Source organism: Protopterus annectens, chromosome 3.part1 (assembly GCF_019279795.1).
Source record: "Protopterus annectens isolate FY-2018-M chromosome 3.part1, PAN1.0, whole genome shotgun sequence".
In the NCBI taxonomy this organism is placed as follows: Eukaryota; Metazoa; Chordata; order Ceratodontiformes; family Protopteridae; genus Protopterus; species Protopterus annectens.
Genome location: NC_056732.1, coordinates 59,450,081 through 59,476,108, shown reverse-complemented (window position 1 = coordinate 59,476,108; position 26,028 = coordinate 59,450,081). Strand labels below are relative to the sequence as shown.

The 26,028-nt window shown below is 45.6% G+C and overlaps 1 protein-coding gene across 1 annotated transcript in view; it reads right to left on the bottom strand.

Moving 5' to 3' along the window:
- The window catches only part of LOC122797632 (integrator complex subunit 8-like), a 1,436,218-nt gene extending 1,410,709 nt beyond the window's left edge, over positions 1-25,509 (bottom strand). The window contains exons 1-2 of the mRNA XM_044066176.1: positions 25,489-25,509; positions 24,707-24,814 (exon numbers count right to left, since the gene is read on the bottom strand). Coding sequence (XP_043922111.1) covers positions 24,707-24,814; positions 25,489-25,509 — 129 coding nt within the window. The remainder of the gene's footprint in view (positions 1-24,706; positions 24,815-25,488) is intronic.
- Positions 25,510-26,028: the final 519 nt, after the last annotated feature.

Sequence of the window (26,028 nt, the reverse complement as noted above, 5' to 3'; positions counted from 1 at the left end):
TATGTAGATGCCTTTGGTTTGCAGACCATTTGCCCTGAATACACTGTCCTGCCATGTGTGCTCCCCAGGCATAATCCGATGCATCTGTTGTTATAGTTTGCCTGGCTGTGGGTAAGGTAAAAGGCTGACCCTTGTTGAGGTGACATGCCTGAGCCCACCACAGAAACTCCTGTTGAAGGCAAGGAATGAGTGGAATTATTGTTTCCAAGCTGTGGCTGTGTTGAGTCCATACGCTTTTCAGATACCACTGTAATTTCCTCATATGCAGTTTTGTAAATGGTATTAGAATATGCAAGATGCCATAAATCCCAAGGCCTGCAGAATTTTTCTTGCAGTGAGTTGGGTCTTTGTTGCCATCATTTTGAAGTATTGAGTCAGTTGTCCTTGCTTGTCTGGTGTGAGATAAGCCATCTGGGCCGTTGTATTTAAGCTGGCACCCGGGAATATTATGTCTTGTGAGGGCACTAGTTTTGACTTCTTTTCGTTTACTGTGTACCCTAGGCAACTTAGTAGGTTTTTGGCGAACACCAGATGCTTTAATAGAATGTCCTTGCTTTCTGCTTGAATAAGGCAGTCGTCAAGGTATGGATATATTTGAATCCCTCTTTGTCTGCAGTATGCAATTACTGGTGCCAGGCATTTTGTGAAGACCCTGGGCACAGCAGATAAGCCAAAGGGCAGTGCAGAGGATTGGTAATGGGTTGAATCTGCAATAAATCTGAGGTATCTTCTGCAATTTTGTCTGATAGGGACATGCAGGTATGCCTCCTTGAGGTCCAACGTTACTAGCCAAGCCTTCTTGCCCAGCATGGGAAGAAGTTGCTGTAGTGTTAGCATCTTGAATTTGGGTACTTCCAGGTATGTGTTTAGAATTGACAGGTCCAGAATGGGTATCCAGGCTTTGTCCTTTTGGGGAACTAGAAACAGTCTTGAGTAAAATCCTTGTCCTTGCTCCTGTGTAGGAACCTGTTGAATGGCTCTCATGTCCATGAGAGCTGAAATTTGCTTTTGAGCCTCTGCCCATTGATTTGGTGGCAGGTTTGGCATTCCTTTTATCCTTGGCAAAGTGTGAAAGTGGAATCTGTATCCTTGAGATACAATATTTAGGACCCATTTGTCTTTTGTGATGATGTGCCAATTGTCTGCAAAAAGTGCTAGTTTTCCCCCCAAGGGAGCTGCCAAGAGGGTTTTGCTTGGTAGTCTGAGGGGTAAGTCATTGTGTTTGTCTTCTGGTAGTTTGACACCTGTCTTCTCCTCCTTTTTTGGGTTGTGGCACCCCATTGTCGAGGCTGGTAAGAGCCTTGTGGCTGGCCTCTGCCCCTTGGGCGTCTGTATCTGCCCCTCTGTGGTCTGGCAGAAGCTGGAAAGGAAAAGTTTTTATGACCAATTTCTGCTGAAACGAGGGGGTTGAACCTGTAAAAAAACCTTGACCGTCTGCATAGATTTTGCCTTATCCTCCATTTTCTTTAAAACTTATTCTGCTTTTACACCAAATAAAACATCCTGCTGTAAAGGTGCATCCAATAACTTTGCTTTAACATGATCAGGTAAAGTTTGTTCTTTTAACCAAGCATGCCTACGTAAGACAGACCCTGTCACTGCTGCTCTACAAGAAGCTTCCAATGAATCAAATCCACATTGCAAAGTATGTTTTCCCACTTGTTCAGCTGAATGCAACAAATCTTGCATTTCCTTGTAATCTGGCTGTTCTGTATGTGCGAGCATTTTTTGTTTTAATTGAGACATCAGATATGGTTGATATTTCAGCATGTGAAACTGACAATTTAAGGCCCTCATAGCTAGAGTAGCTGAGGTATATACTTTCTTTCTCCATCTGTCTAGTGCTCTAGAATCCCTTTCAGAGGGCACAGGATTTTTAGCAATAGAAGCCTTAACCCCTTTGGGACCCTGGGAAATGGTTTCTGGGTCAGCAACAGTGCTTTTATACAGGAATTTGTGTGAGTCAGGGACTCTGTAGTATCTGTCTGGTTTGGCTGGTGCAGGAGGTAGTGAATCTGGGTTAAGGCTAGAGTCTGAATAAACATAATCTACAATGTCTAACACAGGTGGAATAGCAAGTGGTCTGTGCTGGGCTAGTAAAAGGAACTCTGAGCCTTTTCTTAGAATCGGAGTAAACCTGGCCTTCCCAGTGGAAATGTTCCCTCATAGTATGTAAGGTTTCCCCAAAAGAGTAGTCTTCTGGGGGAGATGCAGAAGGGATAGACTCTTCAGCATCAGAATCTTCATAAGGGGGAAAGGAATATTCCTGTTCCTCAGAAGAGTCTGAGGAAATTGAAACCTGGTCAGAGGAAGCGTAGTCCTCCTCCTGCCTTGGCCTTTTATCAGGAGGGGGATGGGAACCCCTGATTAGGGTAATTAAGTCTTCAGCCATCTTAAGCATCTGTTTCTTAGGCATGGGGCCTTGTACTGGAGACTGCTGTACAGTCTTCTTTGTTTTTAAAGGAGTTTTCAGTTTTGCATAGGATTTAATAGTGAGTGTAGTCGGTCTGAAGACACCTTCTGCAACTGAAGGCGTTTCATGTGCACCGGAATCCCCTTCAGGCATGGAGTCGGAAGGGCCCAAAGGTAAAGGTTGTGGAGGCCCAGCAATCTCCGCTTGTGAATCGGATGTCGCCTGGGGTTCTAATTCAGCGGTCGTCAGGGGCTGCGTAGGCGCCTCACTGAAAACCGGAGAATCGGCGACTGACCTAGCAGAGGCCTCGGAGTCCGGTTTGGATCTCGGCTGCCTGTCCTTATCTTTGCATTTTTTATGCATTCCAGTTGTCGGTAGCTCCGACACCATGGCATAATTAAATTTCCTACCAAAATAATGTCGGGCGAAATCAAACTGACGTTTAATAGTTCGTTTATTAAATCTAGCACAAAACCGACAACCTGTGACGTCGTGGTCTGGGCCTAGACAAGGAATACAATAAGAATGAAAGTCCTTATGAGGTATTTGCTTCCCACAAGAAATGCAATTGTTAACTTTTTCTGACATCGGACTGAGGCAAGAAAAGGTTCCCAAATGGGGTACTTAGCTTTATGAAGACTTCAGTCTGAAATTCGATTTGAAAATCTCTGGAGTCGGCCGACCGGCACTTGCGAATTGCTTCTGCTTCGGGCACCGCGCGGCAAGAAAGACTGAAGAAAATGGCGTCAGATGCATCTTATATACCCCTGGCGCACTGACGTCAGGGAAGAAGCGACAGCAACCAACGCCGGACCAAGACTTTGGAACTCTGGCTGACTGCGGGACCGCCTGACGGCAGGATAACCCAAGTGTGATGACTGCAGCAGTGTAACACAATGAACATCGAAAATTTCAGGAGTCGGCCGACCAGCACTTGCTAACTGCTTCTGCTTAGGGCACCGCACGGCAAGAAAGACTGATGTAATGGCATCGGCTGCATGTTTTATACCCCTGACTACCTGACATCACGGAAGATGAGACAGCAACTGATGCAGGACCCAAGACTTTGATAATCAGGCCGACTGAGCGCCACTGCAAGCAGATAACCCAAATGTGATGACTGCAACAGTGAAACACAAAGAACATCTGGTAATGACTGGCTCCCAGCCGGAAGCGTAGATGACTCCTCGATGCCCTGTCCATTTTTATGTGGTAGTAGGCGTCTTGGAGATCTATTGAGCACATCCAATTGTCTTTCCCTAACAACGGAAGTACAGACTGCAGTGTCACCATCCTGAACTTGTCCTTTACTGATTCGTTCAATCTGCTGAGGTCCAGAATGGGCCTCCAGTCCCCTGCACATTTTGGCACTAAAGAATCTGGAGTAAGTTACAGATCCTATTTGGTCTGCTGGGATGGTTTGGCTGACTCTTTTTGACAGAACTTGTTGACCTCCACAGTTGCTTGATCCCTGTGATTGGGTGGAACATCCGGGATCCTCTTGGGAACAAAGGGTGGAAGAGAAAAGGGTATGACATAACCTCTGGTAATAATTCTTTGTACCCACTTGTCTTGAATGATACCTAGCCAGGCTTCTGGATACAAAGAAATGGGACCCCCGACCGGACCCAGAGATGCACAGTCGGGCCCCACATCAGGAGCGCTGGTAAGGCCGGCCCCGAAAGGAATCACAACCTCCCTGGTTTTGCAGACTGTCCCTGCCTCTAGGGCGACATCTACCATTTCCTCCTCTGCCTCTGAAGGAGGAGTCACCCTGTGCATCCTGGAAAAACCTCTGGGACTTCTTGAACCATATTTTACCACCCCTCTGACCCTTAGGGTATGGTCTAGAGGGAACAGTAAAACGTACTCCCACGGCAGAGAGTGTTTTTCCTTCTTGCTCTCACCGGGTGAGTGTGTCCATTACCTTGGGTCCAAACAATGAGGAACCGAAGTGGGCACTGGTAAAGGTAGACTTGAACAGTTCTGCTAAGTTACACAACGCATCCAGGAATGACACCTTAGGGAAATTCCTGAACCCGTTGCTCTACTTGCTCCATTGGCTGCATACAAAATAAGCCGCATGAAAGAGTTGACGATAAAGTTCAAGGTGGACAACCGGGCAGAAACCTTGTCAGGGATTCCCTCAGTACATGTACCTTGTACAGAATCTCCTAACTCTTTAAGGAGATCGAAGTGAGTAAGGTAGTTCAGCAATCCAAGGGTAAATGCTGCTGAACTAAAGATATGCTTCCTGTATCTGTCCATCGTTGGAGACTCCTTATTCGGCCGATGAACAGAAGTCGTCTCAGCTAGCTCCTTCTTAGTGGACACCGCCACCACCATGGCATCTACAGGAACACCCTTAGACAAAAAATCTTTCTCAGGAGGGGCAGAAAGAAACTTATTCGGTGTCCTGGGGACTGGCTCCACAGCATCAGGAGTATCCCACAACTTCCGACTAACTAGATCCATCAGTTCGTTGAAAGGTGGAGACACCCAAGAGGCTGAAGTTTGAGACCCGAAAGCCTTCAGGTACACAGACTCCTCATCAGAAGGGGTGACAGTGGGCCAGTTGCACCTCTGCTTAAGGATATCCAGGATGTCTATGAAGGAGACATCATCAGAGGACGACTTGGGGGACCCTTCTGACTCCTCGAGGTCAGTGTCAGAGGTCAGAGACTCATCCTGGGAGTCTACATGCTTCCTCTTGCATGTTCTCTTCTGCGAGGGCTCCTCAGAAGGACATTTCAGGGAGGTCTTGGAAGAGTGGGGCCCACCGGCTGGTGACTCCTGAGGCTGAGGGTCTCTGCTGTCCACGGAAGAAGTAGGAACTGAGACAGAAGTAGGTTAAGGTGTTTTAGGAGGAAGAGTGTCCGTACCTCTGGTAGGAGCTGATGATCGGGACAGCACACTAATCATCGCGAACGCCTACCTCCCCGGCTCCGAGGAGACCGAGGATGCCGTCGGCTCCAGAGACATCGGCTCAAACAGGAATATCAACAGTAATCAACAAACAAGCCGAAATCTGCAAAAAACTAAGACTTATGACTAGAGATAACAGAACATAGTTCTGTTAATTCAACAAGCGGGAAACCAGCAAAACTAGACTAGCCTATTAATAACACACAGAGTAACAGAGTGCAACAGGAGCCTACCAATAGTAAGTCTATGAAGACACAAAAAAACAGCACACTTAGTATACCAAACTAAGTCAAAAAAGGCCAAAGGGCCAAAGATTGCATAAATGGTGCATATATAAGGCTAATTAACTAACAGCAAGTATGCTAACTGACTAACAACAATACAGTAATAAGTTTTCTATTTTAAACAAAACAGTCCCAAAAATGTTTAGAAAAAGATTAAGTAAATGCAACATTTAGCCAGAGCCAAAGAGAAGCACAACCGAATTCGTCGATGCGGCAAACGAGATCTGGAGATTGTACTGGTGCACCATGGGATACCTACCTAGCCACAAGCCAACTAGAAGACTTCCAGCTTGTAAATAGGCCAATTTGGAGCCGAGGATTGGCTCTGATCCCATATGCAAAAATGAAGGTGAGACAGGACTACAGAACATGGTATATTTCCTTGTCCGCACTGTACTGTGGCTTGGTAAAGTGAGTTTCGCGAAAGTGCACTTTTGGTCAAGTGGGTCTCAATCTTCTCCTGTTCAAACAAGTGTAATTTCGGACAAGAGAAGTAGACTCGGCTAGGCTTATTAAGGCCCTAGGGCCAGCAGCTTAGTAACCTCCTATGAACCTATATTGGAAGTCATGAACAAGAAGTTATGTACTCACCATAACGTTCGATGTATGTAGTCCATCTCGCCACACATTCTTACCCGTGGGTTTGGAGCCAAACCTCGGCTCCGATTCGGCCATACTCTAGCTCGAAGTCTTCAATTGGCTCGTGGCTAAGAGGTATCCCATGCTGCAATGCGCCTATCCCCAGATCTTGTTTGCTGCAAGCTCAGGCAATCACACCCCACACACACAACACATAGAGAGGAAGAATCAGCCCAACAACAAAAGGAGTACTGAAACCAAAACTAACCTCTAGGCCCTCCAGGAGGGGGAAGACGGGAGGGTAAGTAATAATGTGAGGCGAGATGGACTACATACATCGAACGTTATGGTGAGTACATAACTTCTTGATGTTATGTAGTCCAATCTCGCCTACATTCTTACCTGTGGGACAGCGTCCCCAGCACCTGAACCTTGGGTGGCTCAGTGGAAAATACTCCTGAGCACTGTGGAACCAAAGGAAGATCTGCCTCTGGATATCAAATCCAATTTGTAGTGACTGATAAAGGTGTGAGGAGATGCCCATGTAGCCGAAGCACAAATATTATCCATAGACATCATGGCCTGAAATGCCGTAGAGGTAGACACTGATCATGTAGAATAAGCCTTCACCTTAAAAGGTAATTCCTTACCGCTTGAGGCATAAATGAAGGAAATACAACTAGAGATCCACCTGGATAAGGTTACTTTAGAGACAGGAGACTCAAATCTATTGTCTGAAAACGAGACAAATAGCTGATCTGATTTCCTAATATCCTTCATTCTATGTAAACAGAAACGCAATTGTCTATGAACATCTAGATGGTGGAATTTGAATTCTGAATTATTATAAAATTATGGGAAAAACACAGGCAGCTCAATAGACTGGTTGAAGTCAATAACCAAAGAAACCTTTGGCATAAAGGAAGGATTTGGTCTGAGGGAAACCCTATCCTTGTGAAATACCAAGTAAGGAGGTCTAACTGACAAAGCTTGGAGCTCAGAGACTCGCCTAGCTGAAGTGATGGCTACGAAAAACATTGTCTTCCATGACAAATATTTCAAGTCACATGTAGCTGCAGGCTCAAAGGGAGATGAAGTGAGACACTGTAGCACAAAATTGAGGTCCCATGGCATTACGGGATCAAAGACTGGGGGCCAAAGCATCATAGTGCCCTTTAAAAATGCCTTACAAAGTCTATGCGCCATTAGACTGGGTTCATTAGTGACAACCCTCTCCTCCTCCCAACAAATTCCAACACATGTGAGAGATGCAACCATATAGCCAAATCTCTCAACTCAGTACTGGCGTAACCAGTCAGGAGGAGAAGGAAACCACACTCACTACAATTCCAGTCTCACATAGACCTACCATGACAGCAAACCAAACACATAAACACACAAAAACATACTTGGAGGCTCTAAATAAAAATCTGCCTAAGCAGCAGAGACCTCCAAAGCAGACACCCAAGCAACCGCTACCCCAAAACAAAACACATGCAACACATAGCTCATAAAGCCAGTGTGCGAACAGTCACAGCCCTTAAGGCTAAACAACACACCTGATACACTTGTAATAGGTGACTCTATCATCAGGCACACTGACGTCCCGGCCGCTCACCAGGCTGAACAAGGAGAAGGTCACGGTGAGCTGCCTATCGGTGCTAGGATCCGCCACATAACACAAGCACTCAGGTCACTCCAAGGCAAGTACAAATATGACTCCGTCATTGTCCATGCTGGTGTGAATGACCTGAGGCGTCCTCCTCTGACTACAATGAAAAGACACATGGAGGCTCTCTCTGGGCATGTGCCCAGACCGACGTATGACCCTGACCTAGCATCTTACCCTCACCAAGAATGATGCCACAGTATGAAGACAAGATTATCAATTTCAACAATTGGCTTAAGTATTGGTGTCATTCAAAGGGGATCCAATGCCTGTCAGCCTGGGATGACATGCTCGACAAAGCACGATGGCTCTTTAGGGGACGGCTTGCACCTGTCACCCTGGGCTTTTGGATATTGGCAAAGGCTCTTGCTACCCCCATAGTGCCTTTTTAGGCAAGGCTCAAAAGACAAACCCACCTCCATAGGTATCACAAGGGATAAGAAACTAAGAGTAATGCTACTCAACGCCAGAAGTCTAAACCTCAAGATGCCTTTTCGAAACTCTCCTTAGCATGGAGAACATCGATATCTGTGCAGTAACAGAAACCTGGTTCAAGGCTCTCGAGAGCACCCCAGCACTACCAGGTTATACCTCATACCATGCTTTTCGGCCCCCAAAACTTGGACCGAACCACAAAAGGAGGGAGTATTCAATATTCAAAGATACCCACACCTCCAGGTTGGTGGCACAGCACAAGACATCAGAGACTATCCATGTGCAACTAACAGTGGGTAAAACTGCCTTCCAGTTTATAGCCTGCTACAGACCACCCTCCCAAACCCAGGAACCCCACTCGGCCTTCCTGAGAACACTGGAAAATATGAAGGTCTCTCCAAACACCATTATATTGGGTGACTTCAACTACCCAACCATAGACTGGGAGCATTACTCTAGCTCCAACACCCTAGCCCAAAGGTTCCTAGAATTTATAAACTCAAATGCTATGGAACAACTTGTTACCACTCCCACAAGAGGGGAAAACATACTGGACCTGATCATCACCAACATGGGGACTCTATGCTCCAGACCAGAAGTGTATCCCTCACTGGTAAGATCATACCATAAATTAATCTCACTGGATATTCACATCCCGACCCCACCCCATGCCCAGAAAACCACAGTGAAAAACTTCTCTAAAGCAAATTTCACACTCCTCAAAACCGAGGTGGAATCTTTCAAAGCCCCCGGGCCTCTGGATAATATGGCCCAGACCACAAAATCCTTTATAAACGCATTCTATGAACACCTTCAGGAAAGCATGGATCATGCAATCCCAAATAAAACCAAGACCCAATCCTCCAAAGGCAGACGTCCTGTCTGGTGGACCCCAGCCATAAACAAACTATACAATAGAAGGAGGAAGCTACTACATTACAGAGCAAAATCCCAAAAAGGGAAGGCATCTCTGATCAGTATTAGCAAAACTACGGGCACTCATAAAAAAAATTGCACAGGACACTAAGGATAATCACAAGGCTTTCTTTAGTTATGTTAGGAACCTGGGTGGGAATTCCCAGATATGCTCAGAATTAGTCCAAAATGACAAAAATACACCAAAGCACAGACATTGCCAACATCCTAGCTGACAGGTTCAGCAAACTTCTCCCTCCCCACCCAAAGGGCTAATATCTATCCCAGCAGAGTGCTGCCTGACATCTCAGATGCTCAGGTAAGAGCTGCCCTCTCCAAAGCAAGAAACACAGCATCAATGGGACCAGACGGTGTTGAACCCCAAGAAGAACTAAACCCAGACCTAAAACTACTGTTCAATCTCAGCCTTACTACGGGATATGTACCCAAAGAGTGGCGTACAGCAACAGTGGCCCCTCTCCACAAAGGTGGTGCCTCAACGGATCCTGGAAACTATCTCTATAAGTCTCACTAGCTTGGTCTGCAAACCTATGGAAAGGATCATCATGGACCTTATAGATAAAGATATTGGGGACCTACAGACACTGGATCCTACTCAGTTCGGCCTTGTTAAGGGCAGATCCTGCCTCTTAAACCTGGTCAATTTCTTTGAAACAGTCACCAAGGCCATTGGGAAGGTGGTCCACACAGCCTACCTGGACCTGGCATTATAGATAAGCTCACCAGCTTAAATATAAACCCCTATGTCACTAGATGGGTTGCAAACTGGCTCAAGGACAGAACCCACATGGTTAGAATAGCTGGAGCCATGTCAGACTCCAAAGCAGTTACCAGTCTTGGGACCTCTCTTGTTCGCTATATATTCTCGGAGGTACAGGCCAACATGGAAGGACTGTGGCTGACCAAGTTCGCAGATGACTGCAAACTGGGCACCATAATAGACTCTCCAGCTGACACAAGCATCCTCCAAAAGGGCTTCATAGAAACAGACAGCTGGTGCCAGAGCCATGGCCTCCAAGCTAAATGCCAAAAGTGTATAGTCATCCCCTTTGGCAAAAACAAAGTGCCACAAATTACCACATAGGTGGTAATCCATTAAGTACAGAAGAAGTAATTAGGGACCTGGGGACCCAAGTTGATAGCAATCTCTCATTTGACAACCACGTACCACGCAAAGTAGTTAGAAAAACATTTTATATAGCCCACCTAATTATGAAGGGATTCGCATCTAGATCAGGGGAGGTCATCGTGCCTCTTTACTCATCCCTCATCAGGCCCATAATTGAGTACAATGCCCCTTTTGGATGCACTTACCCAGACATCTGCAGCAACTGGAAAGACCCCAAAAGTACCTCACCAAGAGGATCAAGGGGCTCAAACAGATGCCGTGACTGCCGCCGTGAGTTAAAGAAACTCCAGCTCTACTCAGTGGCATACCGCCTGCTCAGAGGCGTCTGTGCCTGACTTATAAAGCCATGTCCAATCCGGAATTAATGGACATGCTGCACCTCAGAAAATCCAAATCCCATCGAAGCATGCGCTCAGGGACTTAAACCTCAGCACTGAAATAAATAGGACATGCTGGAGGGACAGATTCATAACCCAGTGGCTCCCTTCACCTGGAATAAAATCCCAGTCCAGGTTAGGCAGAGTCCTCATTGACTCTCTTCAAGAGGAATCTTGATGAGTGGATGGGAGATCGGTATCACTTCTGTGTCACTGTTAGACAGAAGCAGTATACTAACCTCGAAAAGGGCATAGCAAAATTAATTTAAAATGGGTGGCTAAGCACGAAAGCCATACACTCTCCCTAGGGCAGATAGCCTAGTATGAACCTATGAAAGGTGGAGATAGCCGCTAACTGAACTTTAATGGTTGCGGCAGTGACCCTTGACTGAAAATCATGGAGAGAAATTCCAGAACTGATGAAATTGATGCAGTGTAAGGGTCAATCTGCCTTTCATGAGCCCAGATGGAGAATCTTTTCCATTTACTGGAATAAATCTTCCTAGTCGAAGGCTTATAGGAAGAAGACAGAATATGAACTACTTCCGGAGAAAAATGATGAAGCCTGACTAGTGATGGAACTGGAGTAGCCAAGCTGTCAACCGGAGGGTCTGAAGAGAGGGATAGAACTGCCCTGATATATGAGTCAGTAGGTCTTGGCTGTGGGTCCAGAATCCACGGGTCGTCCATGAGATAGGGATGGAGAAAGGGGAACCAAATTTGATGAGGCTAGTGTGGAGCAATCAGAATCATTCTGCTTCCCAAGAATTGTGCTTTCTGAATAACTATCAGAGGAACAGGTGGGAAGGCATAAAGTAGACCAGAGGGCCAATCGTGAACTAGAGCGTCCATGGGCATCTCCTCCTGAAGGGGGATGAGGGTGAAGTAGCTGCTGCACTTGGTATTGAGGGGACTGGCAAATAGATCACAGCAAGGCTGACCCTATCTGCGGAAAATCTGCTCCGCAACCTGCTTTTTCAGGGACCACTCGTGAGGCATCAGAATAGCTCTGCTCAACCTGTCGGCAATCATGCTGGACTTCCCCAGAATGTGAGTTGCCACAAGAAAGCGTTGGGAAGACACTGCCCACTGCCACACTCGAATGGCCTCTCTGCAAAGGGGATACGACTTGGTTCCCCCCTGTTTGTTCAGATACCATACCCCCGGCATGTTTTCTGACTGGATTGCAATCATCCTGAGAGGAAGAAGGCTCTGGAGTGCTTGCAACGCTAATAGGTCTGCTCTCATCTCCAAGACATTGATATGCAAATGTATCTAGTGCTCTTGCCACGTGCCTTGGACTGTCCTGCTGAGATAATCCCCCTCCCACCCAATCTGGGAGGCATCCGTGGTCACCGTGGCAACTGGAGGAGGTGGAACGAAGGGCTTTCCCACATTGAGATTGCTGGTCTGAAGCCACCAGCGTAGATCCTGCTTGCACTCGTCCGTAATCATAACAAGATAGGAAAGCGGAAGGTGTTGTAAGGACCACTGAGCAAAGAGCAGCCACTGAAGGAGCCTCATGTGTAGTCTTGCAAGAGGGACTGGCATAATTGTGGCAGCTATTGTCCCTAACAATTTGAGAACCACTTTTGCCTTTACCTTTTTCAGTGGAAGCAATGCATAGACCTGTTGTTGGAAAACCTGAATTCTTTCTTGTGGTAAGAAAGCCCTCATGAGCACGGTGTCTAACTTGGCGCCTATAAAGGTGACACACTGCGAGGGCAACAAGGCAGACGTTTCCCAGTTTAGTGCGATACCCAATCATTGACACAGTGCAATGGTGGCGTCCCTGGTCTGTAGTAGTAGATGCTTGGTGGTGGCAGACAGGAACCAGTCATCTAGGTACAGAAACACTTGGAATCCCTGATGTCTCAAGTGAGCCGTCACCACTGCCATACATTTGGTGAACACCCTGGGGGCTGTGATGAGACCAAAGGGCAGGGCTCAAAACTGAAAATGAATGGCTCCCAGCCGGAAGCATAAATGACTTCTGGATGCCCTGTCCATCTTTATATGGTAGTAAGCATCCTTGAGGTCGATAGAGCACATCCATACTTCTTTCCCCAACAATGGGAAAATAGACTGTAAAGTCACCATTCGGAACTTGGACTTTTTTACATGGAGGTTCAAGCGGCTGAGATCCAAGATGGGTCTCAGGTCCCCTGTTCTTTTCGGCACCAAAAAGAATCTTGAGTAAGTCCCTAATCTGAGCTGATCTGAGGGGATATGCTGGATGGCTCCTTTTGCTAGCAGCTTTTGAACTTCTGAAGCTGTGGAATCCCTTTGACTGGGTGGAGCATCTGGGATTCTCCTGGTTGGCGGGGGATGAGAAGAGAAGGGAATATGATATCCTACGGAAATTATCTTTAATACCCACTCGCCCTGCGTGATTCCCTGCCAGGCTTCTGGGTATAGCGAAATGCGACCCCCAACTGGCTCTGGAGAAGTGCAGTCGGGCCTCCCATCAGGAGCGCTGGTAGGAGGAACCAGGGAAAGGAATCATGGTCCCCCTGGTTACGCGGGCCTCCACTGCCTTTAGGGTGGCATCTACCTGAGTTACCACCCCCTCCCCTGCCTCTGGAGGGGGAAATCACTCTGTGCATCTTGAAAAAACCTCTGCGGCTTTCTGAACCACATTTTCCCACCCTTCTGGCCCTTGGGATAAGGTCTAGAAGGCATGGAAAAACGAACTCTCACGGCAGACAGGGTTTTTCCTTCCTGCTCGCACCTAGTGAGAGTATCCTTCACCTTGGTTCCAAACAACGATGAACCGTCAAATGGGGCATTGGTGAACGTAGACTTGAAGGTCTCAGCGAAATTACACAGGCGCATCCAGGAGTGCCTCCTAAGAGAGACTCCTGAAGTCGCTGCCCTACTCGCTCCATCAGCTGCATGCGAGATCAGCCTCATGGACGAGCTAGTAATGGAATTTAGGGTAGACATCTGGGCACTGACCTTCTGAGCCACTGCGTCAGAAACGTTACCCTGTAGAGACTCTCCAAGCTCTTTTAGGAGATCTCTTTGCAGCTGTGTAAAATGTGACAAATAGTTCAGCGACCGCAGAGTAAAGGCCGCTGAAGAAAACATACGCTTTTCATAACAGGTCCATGGTCCTTGACTCTTTGTTAGGGGGATGGACTGTAGATGAAGTCTCAGCTAGTTCCTTCTTGGTGGCTGCTGCCACCACCATGGCATCTACTGGAACACCCTTTGTGAGAAATTCCTTGTCAGCGGGGGCAGACAGAAACTTGTTGGGTCTCCTGGGGACTGGTTCCACAGTGTCAGGGGTTTTCCACACCCTTCGACAAACAACATCCAGGAGTTCATCGAACAGGGGAGAAACCCAAGAGGCGGAGGGTTGAGACACAAAGGCCTTCAGGAACACTGACTCCTCCTCAGAGGGAGATTTGGAGGGCCAGTCGCCTCTCTGCTTCAAGGTCTCCAGGATATCTGAGAAAGAGATATCTTCAGAAGACGACTTGGGGGACCCCTCTGACTCCTCGAGGTCGGTGTCCGAAGTGATAGACTCATCCTGGGAGTCGATGTGCTTCCTCTTGCACACTCTTTTTCTGGGGGGCTCCTCAGGCAAACACTCTGGGGAGACCTCAGAAAGTTGGGGACCACTCATGGAGGTATCCTAAGGCCTTTGGTCTCCGCTGTCCAAGGACAGAGAGTGATAAGAAACTGATACCGGTGTTGGAGGGGGTACAGTGTCGGTGCCATCAGACTCAGCTGAGGACCTGACCAGCACTCTCCGCATGACCTCGAAAGCTGATCCCCCAGCTCCGAAGAATGACCAACCGTGGAAGCCCTCGGAGCCGAAGGGATAAGGTCCGAAGCCGAGGCAGGGCCCAAGCTCACCCGGGCCAAAGCACCAAGCGGGAGGCTCGGAGCCAAAGAAGATCGACCCGAGACCTCTCCCTTGGTCTGACCGAGGAACTATGAGCCCCGGACACCGCGGTTGGAGCCGACGGGGTCAGAGCGGAGATCAGAACAGAGATGCCAGGATGGTCTACTGGAGCCAACGCAAAGGCATCAGATGGAACCGACAGCTCTGGCTCCGAAGGTCGAGAAAGGCTTGGAGGAGGAACATACGAGGATGGATGGGTGACAGGCTCTGGAGCCGATGGGGCTGGAGCCGAAAACAATTTGGCCAACACTGGTGACTGGAGCAGTCTCTGTACCACCCTGTCCACATCATCGTCCGAGAAAGTCCTGGAGGACCTAGAGGATAAGGTCAGAGATCTGGACCTCCCTACAGAAGGAGACTTATGAGAAGGAGAAACCGGTCTGGAAACTGGAGACCGGTTCCGAACAAGTATCTCCGTCACTGGCTCGGAGAGACTGGGAGCCGATGTTGACTTGGGTCAATTCATCCACTTCCTTCGGCCCCGAAGCCAATGGAGCCGAGGAAGCTGAAGTAGACTTGGCAACTTTCTCTGGCGGCACCGATACAACTGATGGAGCCGGAGAGCGTTTTTTAATTTAGAGGTCTTGTCTGCTTTAGAGGGAGAGGACTTAGAACTGGAAGCCCTCTTCCAAGTCTTCTTCGAAGGAGGGTTTCAGTAATCCCTTCAGAATCAGTTTGTTCTTCCTCTCTTGAAGAATGCATGGGCTAAAGGCGTGACAGAACACACAGGATTCTTGGAGGTGGAAAGTCCCCAAGAAATATACACACACAGAGCGCCAATCAGTAATAGACATTTTATATCCACACATCACATTTTTTGAAGCCCGAAGGCTTGTGTTCTTTTGTAACCTTAGACATATTGGTATGACACTGTACACAGTATCAGAAGAGAAGCCCGACACCAACAACAGAAAAACGCGGGAACTATGCCTCTAAATTAAACTGTCATAGAACAATAAACACTACAGGGAAGAAAGGACCTCTAACTTAAATGGCCCTGACAAACAAAATAAGGGAGAACTAGGTCCTCTAAGTTAAACGGCCCTAGCCCAAAGGGATGGGGCAACACTGGAACAAGCACATACAGGGAAACTGGGACACACACAACTAGAAGGGAGGACTAGGTCCTCTAACTGAAACAGGCCTAGCCCGTAAAGTACAGTTTTGTACCTACCATAAATGTAGATGTCCGAACAGGATAGCATCTGCAGTCCTTACAAATGGGTTGTCCTGTCGTCAGGCAGCCCTTCGGTCGGCCGGATTCCAAAGTCTGGGTCTGGCCTTGGCTGGTGTCGCACTCACCCGACGTCATCTCTGCTGGTCTTCGGGTATAAAGGCATCAGCCGACGCCATTTTCCTCAGTGTTTCTTGCCCCAGATGCCAGTTGCCCCCTTGTAAAGCTAAATTTTGGGAAATGCCAATGTTTCCAAAAAGTAGAAGGCAAATACAAAAATAAACATGTATGTACATATATACAAACAAATACACCATAAGAAATCCCCCCCTAGCTAGCTATAAGGAGGGCAAATACCCTAGGAGTACCACAGAGGGGAAGGAGGGTGGGTAATCCTGACTGCAGATGCTATCCTGTTCGGACATCTACATTTATGGTAGGTACAAAACTGTACTATGTCCTTCAAGGATGCATCTGCAGTCCTTACAAATGGGTAGAATACCATAGCCAAACTAGGGGAGGAGGTAGAAGAATTATGGTGTAGTTAGGATCCCTTGCAAGACAGCAGTGGCGAACCCTGCTCGGGATCTGGAGTATAGAGGTAAGTTGTAATGCTTGGCAAATGTATGCACGGAGGTCCAAGTAGCTGCCTCAATAATGTCCTTGGTAGCCACTCCTCGTAAGAATGCTGTGGTAGTGGCAGTAGCCCTTGTAGAGTGAGGCCTTATGTTCTGTGGAATTTGCTTTCCATGGTAGGAGTAACAGAATCTTATGCAATTTCCTATCCACTTGGAGATTGTTTGTTTGGAAATTGCTTTTCCTTCCCTTCCTGCTGCGTAGGCTACTAAAAGCTGGTCTGTTTTCCTATTGGCCTTAGTTCTGTCCAGGTAGTAGCGTAACTGTCTATGTACATCCAAGGTATGCAGGAGTCTTTCTCCCCTGGTCTGTGGATTGGGAAAGAAGGTAGGTAGGTGGATCGCTTGGTTTAGAGACACTCTGGATATCACCTTAGGCATGAATGTAGGGTTAGTTCTCATGGATACTCTGTCTTGATGGAAGATTAGGAAGGGTTGTACTGCCATTAAAGCCTGTAGTTCTGAAACCCTTCTTGCTGAAGTAATTGCCAGTAGGAAAGCAGTTTTCCAGGATAGGTGTTGGAGATCTGCTGTTGCTGCTGGTTCGAATGGAGGGAGTGTCAGTTTTTCTAGCACAAAGTTCAAGTCCCATGCTGGTAATGGTGGTTTCCTAGGAGGTTTTATATTCTTAATTCCTCTCAGGAACTGTCTGAGTAGAGGGTGAGAGAAAACAGGGGAATCAAAGCTGTATTCTGCAGAAATAGCTGATGCATGTATCTTGATGGAGGAGTAGGACAGGCCTGCATGGAGAAGCTCTGCCAAATACTCCAGGATGTTGGCAATATCTACCTTTGACACATCTTTCCTTCTTTCAGTACTCCAAATGACAAATCTTTTCCATTTTCCTGCATAGTTCCTTCTTGTTGAAGGTCTGCGGGCCTCAAGGATGATGTCTTTAACCCTTTGGGATAAGTCTGGGTTAGTTGCTGTCATGCAATGTTCCAGGCAGTTAGTTGCAGAGTTTTCAGGTTGGGATGCAGGATGTTGTAGTTGCTCTGAGTTAACAGCAAGGGAATAAGGGGAAGTGTCCACATTTCCCCCCGTGAGATGGTCCTCAATAATGGATACCAATGTTGCCTTGGCCAATTTGGGGCTATCAGAATTATTCTTGGACGTTCCTCTTTGATTTTCAGTAGTACCTTGTGCATCAAAGGAAGAGGTGGGAATGCATATGCTGTCAGGCCTTTCCAACTGAAGGATAGAGAGTCCACCTTCCAAGCAAGTGGGTGGTATATCCTTGTGCAGAATTTCTTGAGCTGGTGATTGAGCGGTGATGCGAATAGGTCTATTTGTGGCATCCCCCATTTCTTTGTGATGGTCTTGAAGATGTCCGGGTGTAGCATCCATTCGTGAGCGTCCAAGGTAGTTCTGCTTAACATGTCTGCTAGGATGTTTTCTTTTCCTGGTACAAATATAGCCTGTAACTGAATGTTGTAGCTCAGAGCCATGTCCCATAGGTCCAGAGTCATTCGGCATAGGGGGTATGAATGAGTGCCTCCCTGCTTGTTGATGTACCACATGACGGTGGTATTGTCTGTCCTTATCCTCAATTGGCCTTCTTTGAGGTATGGTCTGAAATTCTGGATTGCTAGTTTTACTGCCAGCATTTCTTTTTGATTTATGTGCAGGTGTAGCTGATCTGGAGTCCATAAGCCTTGAATGCAATGGTCCAGCATGTGAGCCCCCCAACCGAGGTCTGAGGCGTCCGTTGTGATGGTTTGGTTTGCTTGTTTGTTGTGGAAGGACAAGCCTGGATTTGACTGGCATGCCTGAGCCCACCATAGGAATTCTTGCTTCAGGCATGGGATTAGTGGTATTTGTTTCTAAGCTGTGCTTGTGTTGAGACCATAAGTTCTTCAGGTACCACTGTAGCTTTCTCATATGCAGTCTGGCATGAGGAACCAGTATTATGCAGGAGGCCATGAAGCCCAGGGCCTGCAGTACTTTCCTTGCTGTTAGTTTGTCTTGCTTCGTTAATGCCAGGAAGTAAGGAGGTAGTTGTTCTTGCTTTTCCTCTGTTAAGAATGCCATCTGTTTTACTGTGTCCAATTTTGCACCCAAGAAGGTTCTTGTTTGGGATGGTATCAGTCTTGACTTTTTTAGATTGACTGTGTATCCCAGGGCTTGAAGTAAGCAAATGACCCTTTGTAAGCCTTGAGTCAGCTTGTGTTGGTTGTCCGCTTGTATCAGGCAGTCGTCCAGGTATGGATAAATTTGGATTCCCTGAAGCCTGCAATGAGCGATTACTGATGCCAGGCATTTCGTGAATACTCTGGGCGCAGTAGATAAGCCAAAGGGCAATGCTGAGAATTGATAATACTCTGATCCTGCAAGAAATCTGAGGTATCTTCTGCAATTTGGTCGTATGGGGACGTGCAGGTATGCCTCCTTGAGATCTAGAGTAACCAGCCAACACTCCTTGCCCAGCATGGGAAGAAGTTGCTGTAGGGTCAGCATTTTGAATTTTGGAACAATGATGAATGTGTTCAAAGCGGACAGGTCGAGAATAGGCCTCCAACTGTTTTCTTTTCTTGGTACTAGGAAGAGTCTGGAGTAAAATCCCTTGCCCTTTTCTGTGGGTGGTACCCTTTCTACAGCTCTCATTTTTATCAATCGAGTTATTTGTTTTAGAGCTTCTGTATTTTGATTTGGTGGTAGGTTTGGCATTCCTCTTTTTACTGGTAAGGTGTGGAAATAAAACCTGTAGCCTTGATCTATAATTTGCAAAATCCACTTGTCTCTTGTGATATGATGCCAGTTCTTTGAAAATAAGGCTAGTTTTCTGCCTAAGGGTGCTGCAATCTGTTCCCTGGTGGGCGGTGTCAGAATCAAGTCACTGTAATTGTGTTGTAGAGGCGGTGGTAGACTCTGTGCCTCGTTGGTTATTGCCTTGCCAGTGACGTCCCCTATAGGCACCTCCTCTGGATTGATTTCTGCCTCTGGAGCGTCTAACCCTGCCTCTCTGAGATTTAGAGGAGTCTGGAAAGGACCAATTTTTGGAAGGCCAGTTCCTGCTAAACCTTGGAGGCTGAACCTGTAAGAAATCTTTAACTGTTTGTACAGATTTTGCCTTCTCTTCCATTTTCTTCATTACTTGTTGGGCAGAGGAACCAAATAGACTGGCCTTATCCATAGGAGCATCTAGAAGCTTTGTTTTAACATGATCCGGTAAGGCCTGTTCTTTGAGCCATGCATGCCTTCTTATTACTGTACCAGTCATGGCTGATCTAAATGAAGCCTCCAGTGCATCATAGCCACATTTTAAAGAGTGGTTACTAACCTGCTGTATGTTATTGACCATTTCTAGAACATATTTCTTATCTAAAGAATCATCAGAAGACAGTTTCTTAGTTAACTGATCTAGCATAAACTCTTGGTATTGGATCATATGAAACTGACAATTCAAAGCTCTAGCTGAGAGAGTAGCAGAGGTGTATACTTTTTTACCCCATCTCTCTAATGACCTGGATTCCCTATCAGAAGGGAGGGTTTTTTTTGCTGAGGACGCAGCTACTGCCTTAGGCCCCTGGGAAATAGTCTCAGGGTCTGCATGTGGAGCCTTGTATAAGTGGTGATGAGTGTCCGGAACCCTGTAAAACCTATCGGGTTTGGTAGGGGCTGGAGGTAAAGTATCTGGAGCAGTGCAAACATCATTAAAAACATCATCCACTACAGGGAGAACTGGAGGTATAGCTAAGGGCCTATGTTGAGGTAAATGTAAAAAGGTCCTAAGCCTTTTTCTTGAATCTGAGAAATCTTGTCCTTGCCATTGGAATTGTTCTCTCATGGCATGTAAGGTTTCCCCAAAGGAAAATTCCTCTGGTGGAGAGGCAGAAGGAATAGATTCTTCCGCATCGGAATCTTCATATGTAGAATAAGGAGCCTCAGGATGGTCTGCATCATCTGAATCATCAGAAGAGTCATCTGAGGGCACTGTCTCAGGGTGTTCTGCTCTGGGTCTTTTTTCTGGAGGTTGAGAGGCCCTGTCTGGGTGAGATTGGGATCCCCTTATTAAAGAGATGAGATCCTCTGCCAGAGTTAGCATTTGGGAACTAGAGCTGGGCCTGTGAGAGGGGGGCTTAACAGGCACAGACTTAGCCAATTTGGCTGCTTTAGCCCTGGCAAAGGCCTTTATAGACATGGTTGCAGGAGGCCTAGCAGCACCACGTGCTGGAGTAGAAACATCCAAAGGGATGGTATCCGATAATTCTAGGGAGCCCACATTGGTAGGTAAAACTTCAGTGGCCGATTCCACTAGAGTAGAAGGGGCCTCGGTAGTAGTCATGGATTCGGCTGAGGATTGAACCGTTTTCTCGGTTTCGGCCGAAACCGAGACACTCGTGGTTTGCTTAACCGTGGTTTCGTCCGAAACCGCGGACCGAGAGTGTCGGTCCTTCTCTTTGCGTTTCTTAACAATTTGTAGTCGGAGGATCCGGCGGCATAATGTACGCAAAATCTGAACCGAAAAACTGTTCAGCAAACTCCGACCGACGCCTAAGCGTTCGTCGGTTGAAGGAGGCACAGGCCAAACAAGCTGCTACGTCGTGGTCTGGGCCTAAACAAGGTAAACAGTAAGAGTGGAAATCTTTATGAGGTATTTGTTTCCCACAAGTTAAACAGTTGTTTACTTTTTCTGACATCGGCTGAGGCAAGAAAGAGTCCCCAACGGGGTACTTAGCTTTTAGAAGTCTTGATAGTATTCGGTAGTAATCTCTGGATCTGACCGACCGGCACTTGCGAACAGCTTCTGCTTCGGGCGCCACGTGGCAAGAAAGACTGAGGAAAATGGCGTCGGCTGATGCCTTTATACCTGAAGACCAGCAGAGATGACGTCGGGTGAGTGCGACACCAGCCGAGGCCAGACCCAGACTTTGGAATCCGGCCGACCGAAGGGCTGCCTGACGACAGGACAACCCATTTGTAAGGACTGCAGATGCATCCTTGAAGGACATGAAGGGAGAAACGCAAAAGGGATACCAAGACAAAAAGCCAAACAGGCTACACAAACAGTTTTCTTATCAAAAAACAGAGACTAGCTACGAAAATAGCTTTTGGAGCAACAAACTACTAAAAGGTAGAAGAAGGTTATACTTAGCCACGGCCAAGAGCGAGACCACGTCTGAACTGTACGAGCGGCAAACGAGATCTGGGGAAAGGGAGCAGTGCAGCATGGGATACCTCTTAGCCACGAGCCAATTGAAGACTTCGAGCTAGAGTATGGTCAAGTTGGAGCCGAGGTTCCGCTCCGAACCTACGGGTAAGAATGTAGGCGAGATTGGACTACACAACATCTTTTTTTAGTCCTCAGAATAATATTTTGCCTTTTTATGGAAGCACTGCCATCAAAAATTGTAGTTTTTCTCACCTACTTCCTTCTCAGTTTCACTACACTACGTCCTGGCAAGTCTTTTTGTTTCATTAGGTGGATACAGGGTATGAAGGCCCTGTAGAAGCTTTCTGGTACATGGAATCGGCACAGGAAAAAAAAAAGCATGGTAGTCATGTATCAGGACAGTAATTCAAGTCTCAAATCCACGGATAATGAGCAAAGAAAATACGTAAATGGAAACTTTGCAGATAGTTGGCAAATAAAACCAACTACCAAACTGCATGCACATACACAAAAACAGGAAGGACCCGGCGATGAGATTTACTTGTGAGTTATACCGCTGGTTGACCAGCTGCATGTGATACATTAGCACAGTGACTGAAAATACCGTTTATGAAAGAGCTGCCTCGGCTGAATTACCACCTGAAGACTAACTTTCAAAATAAATAAATGTTACAAGAGTTTACATGTTAGTTATAACTATACTCAACTTGTGTCTTACACAATGCTGTAGTGTGACTGGCTATTTGGAAGTGTGATTCAAAAGTCAATTGCAATGAGATTAGAAAAATATTCAACTATCCAATGTAACAAAATCTCAAGTAGTAGATGTCAACACTACAGAGAAACTAGGACACTGATTCTATCATTCCTTATTATTACCTGTAGAGACAAAATAAGTAACAGAGCAATCTAGCAAATGTAATATGTTAAAACAGGCCACAAAATATTAAAAAAAGTATTTAGCAATATGTACATATAATTTATTTTGTTTTACATTTGTTGACCGGGCTAGTCTGGCTGGATACATGTCCATTTTCAGCAGAGGCCCAAGGAGAAAAGCTCCACTATATACTAGTAAATAACATAAAAACAGCACAGTAAGAGACAATTATAAGAATCTAAAGAACTATTCCAATGTAGTATAGTAACAGTACAGAAGCAATTTAACAAATGAAAAATACAGTAAGGATCACTAATGCCATATTCTTTGCAGAAGCAGGAATTGAAAATGACAAAAGATAATAACAAACACTGGAGTCTATACAATATTTACAGTATTAACAATTATGATAAACATTTTGTGCCAGAGCAATAGTTTTAAGAACCAGATTTGAACAGCAGGAAGCAACACACAGGTTTCAAAAATAGGTGAGATGACAGGTTGCAGTAATATATCTGGCGTAAAGAGAGTTACATTATAGGAACAGTAATATCCAAGCGGATGATAGGTGAGCTACAGAGGAGGGGTAGTACCAGTGAGAGAGACAAGTAGAGGAGATGGACGTATAACAAGGTAATGGAGAGAACTGCAGTGAGAGTTGGATGCTGAGGTCAGTCAGGATTTGAGCAAGGGCAAAGCCAGTGAGATTTGAAATAGTTCTTTAATTGATTCTTGAAAAGTTGTGATGAGCCTAAAGTAGTCAGTTCTGTGGGAAGTTTATTCCAGTATGAGCCAACAACATTTGCGAACAGGGAGTCACCAGATTTATTGTGTGATTTGAGAGTAGCTACTAGCAGTTTGTTAGCAGAGTGAAGGGAAGTAAGATTCCTGTAAGGGGCAACAAGGTTGTTAAGTATGGGTGTATAAGTAGGGTAATGGAGAATTTTATAGGTGATAACTAATTGATGTAGAAGAATAAGATATAATAGAACTATATGCAATGGAATCTTAGAGTAAAATTTTATAGACTCTGGTTACCACAGGAGAGACATCAGAAGATGGATTTAGAAGTTATGCGGCAAATACCATCTTCATTTTATGAAGTTAAGCTGTCCTGCTCATAGTAAGGCACTCTAAGATGCACAGAGTTCACCCATGGGCAAGACCCACATGCATGACACTCATGTGGCAGGTAAATGAGTACTGAAGCGTCAGGAAGAAACAGAAGTATGGACAGCGTAATCCATTGCATGCACTTCTGAATGCATGTTATAATATGAATACAATCACTTGGAGGGACATATTACAAGGCACATTTTTTTCTTGGCTTAACTTGGTCAGCAGTGCATGAAGGACCTTAAATAAACAGCGAGTCCCAGTTAAGGATGATGTAAAAGTCAGACTTCTGGAAGAGGACTGTTCAGCAGTAAAAGGGAATAATACAAGTGCAGAACAAGAAAACAGGGCCTTCCTGAAGATAGTATGGTTCTACAGACAGCTTACATTAGACAACAGATTATAAGTTCTGAGGCATATGGCAGGCCTAGGCCAAGAGAGATGCTATTCATTTTACTATCACGGACAACGAGAGTTGCCACAGGATCCAGAATTAAAGAAACCCTTGCAGCTGGTCTTCCTACACTCGGCAAGGTGAAGCTGTGCAAAGTTAACTGTGAAGCTCCTGAACGTGATTTGGACAACAGATGCCTGCCAAGTGAAAAGCAGAGGGAAGGTAATTAAAGACGGAATGATAGCTACCAGTGCAACCCATGTATGGCACCAACATCGATCATCTAGTATCCTCAAAAAGGTCTACATTGACCTCAGACGATGTACAAGTGTAAAAAAACAAACAAACAGATTTGTACAGGTAGCTATAAAAAGCCTAAGAGAAAGACAAAGGGTCAGCTTCAGTAACACAAAGTGTACATGGTCTGTATTCAAAAACATTTCTACCACATTTTTTGTGCTTTCAAGTCAGTCAGAAAGATTATGCTTAAGTGTACATGTAGTGTACACTTTGTTGTAACCTTTATGAATACCCCTCATTATTTAAGGCTGCAAGAAAACCAGTAGGAAAACTAAATTTAAGGGGAAGAAGGTGGGAGTTATGCTTTTGTAGTCTATTCACTCAGAATGGTGGACACTTAGTGTACACCAAGTGTAGGTGTTACTGAATCTGGCCCAAAGACTGCAAGAGATTGAGCAGCTACATACAGAAAGCATCATCCGTGACTGACATACCCTGGAAAGCAGTTCCGTAGTTTTCAGAAAATTCAGTCTGGCCTTTTCGTATGCAGAAGGTTTGGTTGAGCCTTGCTGATAGAAAATTGCTCCAAGATCATAAGCAACCTAAATGAAAGCAAAACACTCAGTTATAATGCTGAATTCATAATTCCTGAACATGTCTACTCCAAATGCAGAATAATATGCCGAGTGATAATGCAACATTTTCTGCAGTTCCTGTCCTCGGCTGCAGATTACACATGACAAGCATAGTACTGACATCAGGATACAGACTACTCTGCATTAAGAAAAAGCAAGTTGGCTGCAGAAAAACGAATACCAACTGTGGAACACATCGGGGGGGGGGGGTCTGCTCTCTTATCAAGTAAATGGAACAAGTTCTTCCAACACTTGCGTATGCAAATTTCAGGAAAACAATCTCATAAAACAAGCAGAGCCTAAAGGGAAACATCAACCAAAATGTGCATCAACAAAACAGTTTCAATCTTCTCAAGGTATGTTTCACAAAAATAAACAAACAAATGCATAAATAAGTAAATAGAAAGGTATATTTCACAACAGCAAATATAGACAGCACTTTTTAATGGGATAAAACGCATTAAAACCAAATGCACTTAAATACAAAACAGCAATGTGCCAGCCACTGGCATTAGGCACTGATTCATAGTGTGTGGAACAATATAACTGAAATAAAACCTACCAATTGTATAATGAGAAAAAGCCTGGCCTTTGTCGACCACATATTGATAGTTTGAGCAATTACCTCATTATGAACGTACCAATCGGTTATTTCTAGTCATTCTCATTTTTTTCCAACATTCTTTTAATAGTGACACCCCACTTTAACATTGTAAGAGGTTTCCCATCCACTACTCCCTTAATAAAACATAAAACAATAAAGATGTCTTATTGTTTTCTGAGAACATACACCTTAGAACTGGTAGAAATGTTCACATCAATTGTTTCTGTGCACACAACACTGATGAATGTGCTTTACCCTTGTATGTTGTTGGTGTGGTTCCGCAATGAAACTGAAAGATGTCTGACACAATTTGGGACATTCCTATGACATCAGGAAACAATATTTAAGTAATGCTTCTTTAAACATGCACAAGCTGCTAAGTTCAGATCATATTAAATTTATGGGTCTTACTATTTTATTTATCCTTTGTTCACTGGATTAGATATCGACTAGTGGAAATTTGGCCAGGGCACCATGGAAATTTTCCTGTTCTTTTCAAGTGTTCTGGGACAGTTTACACTGATTTTGGATACCATCAGCTCAGGGAAATGGGACTTCGGTTTAACAGCTTTTAACT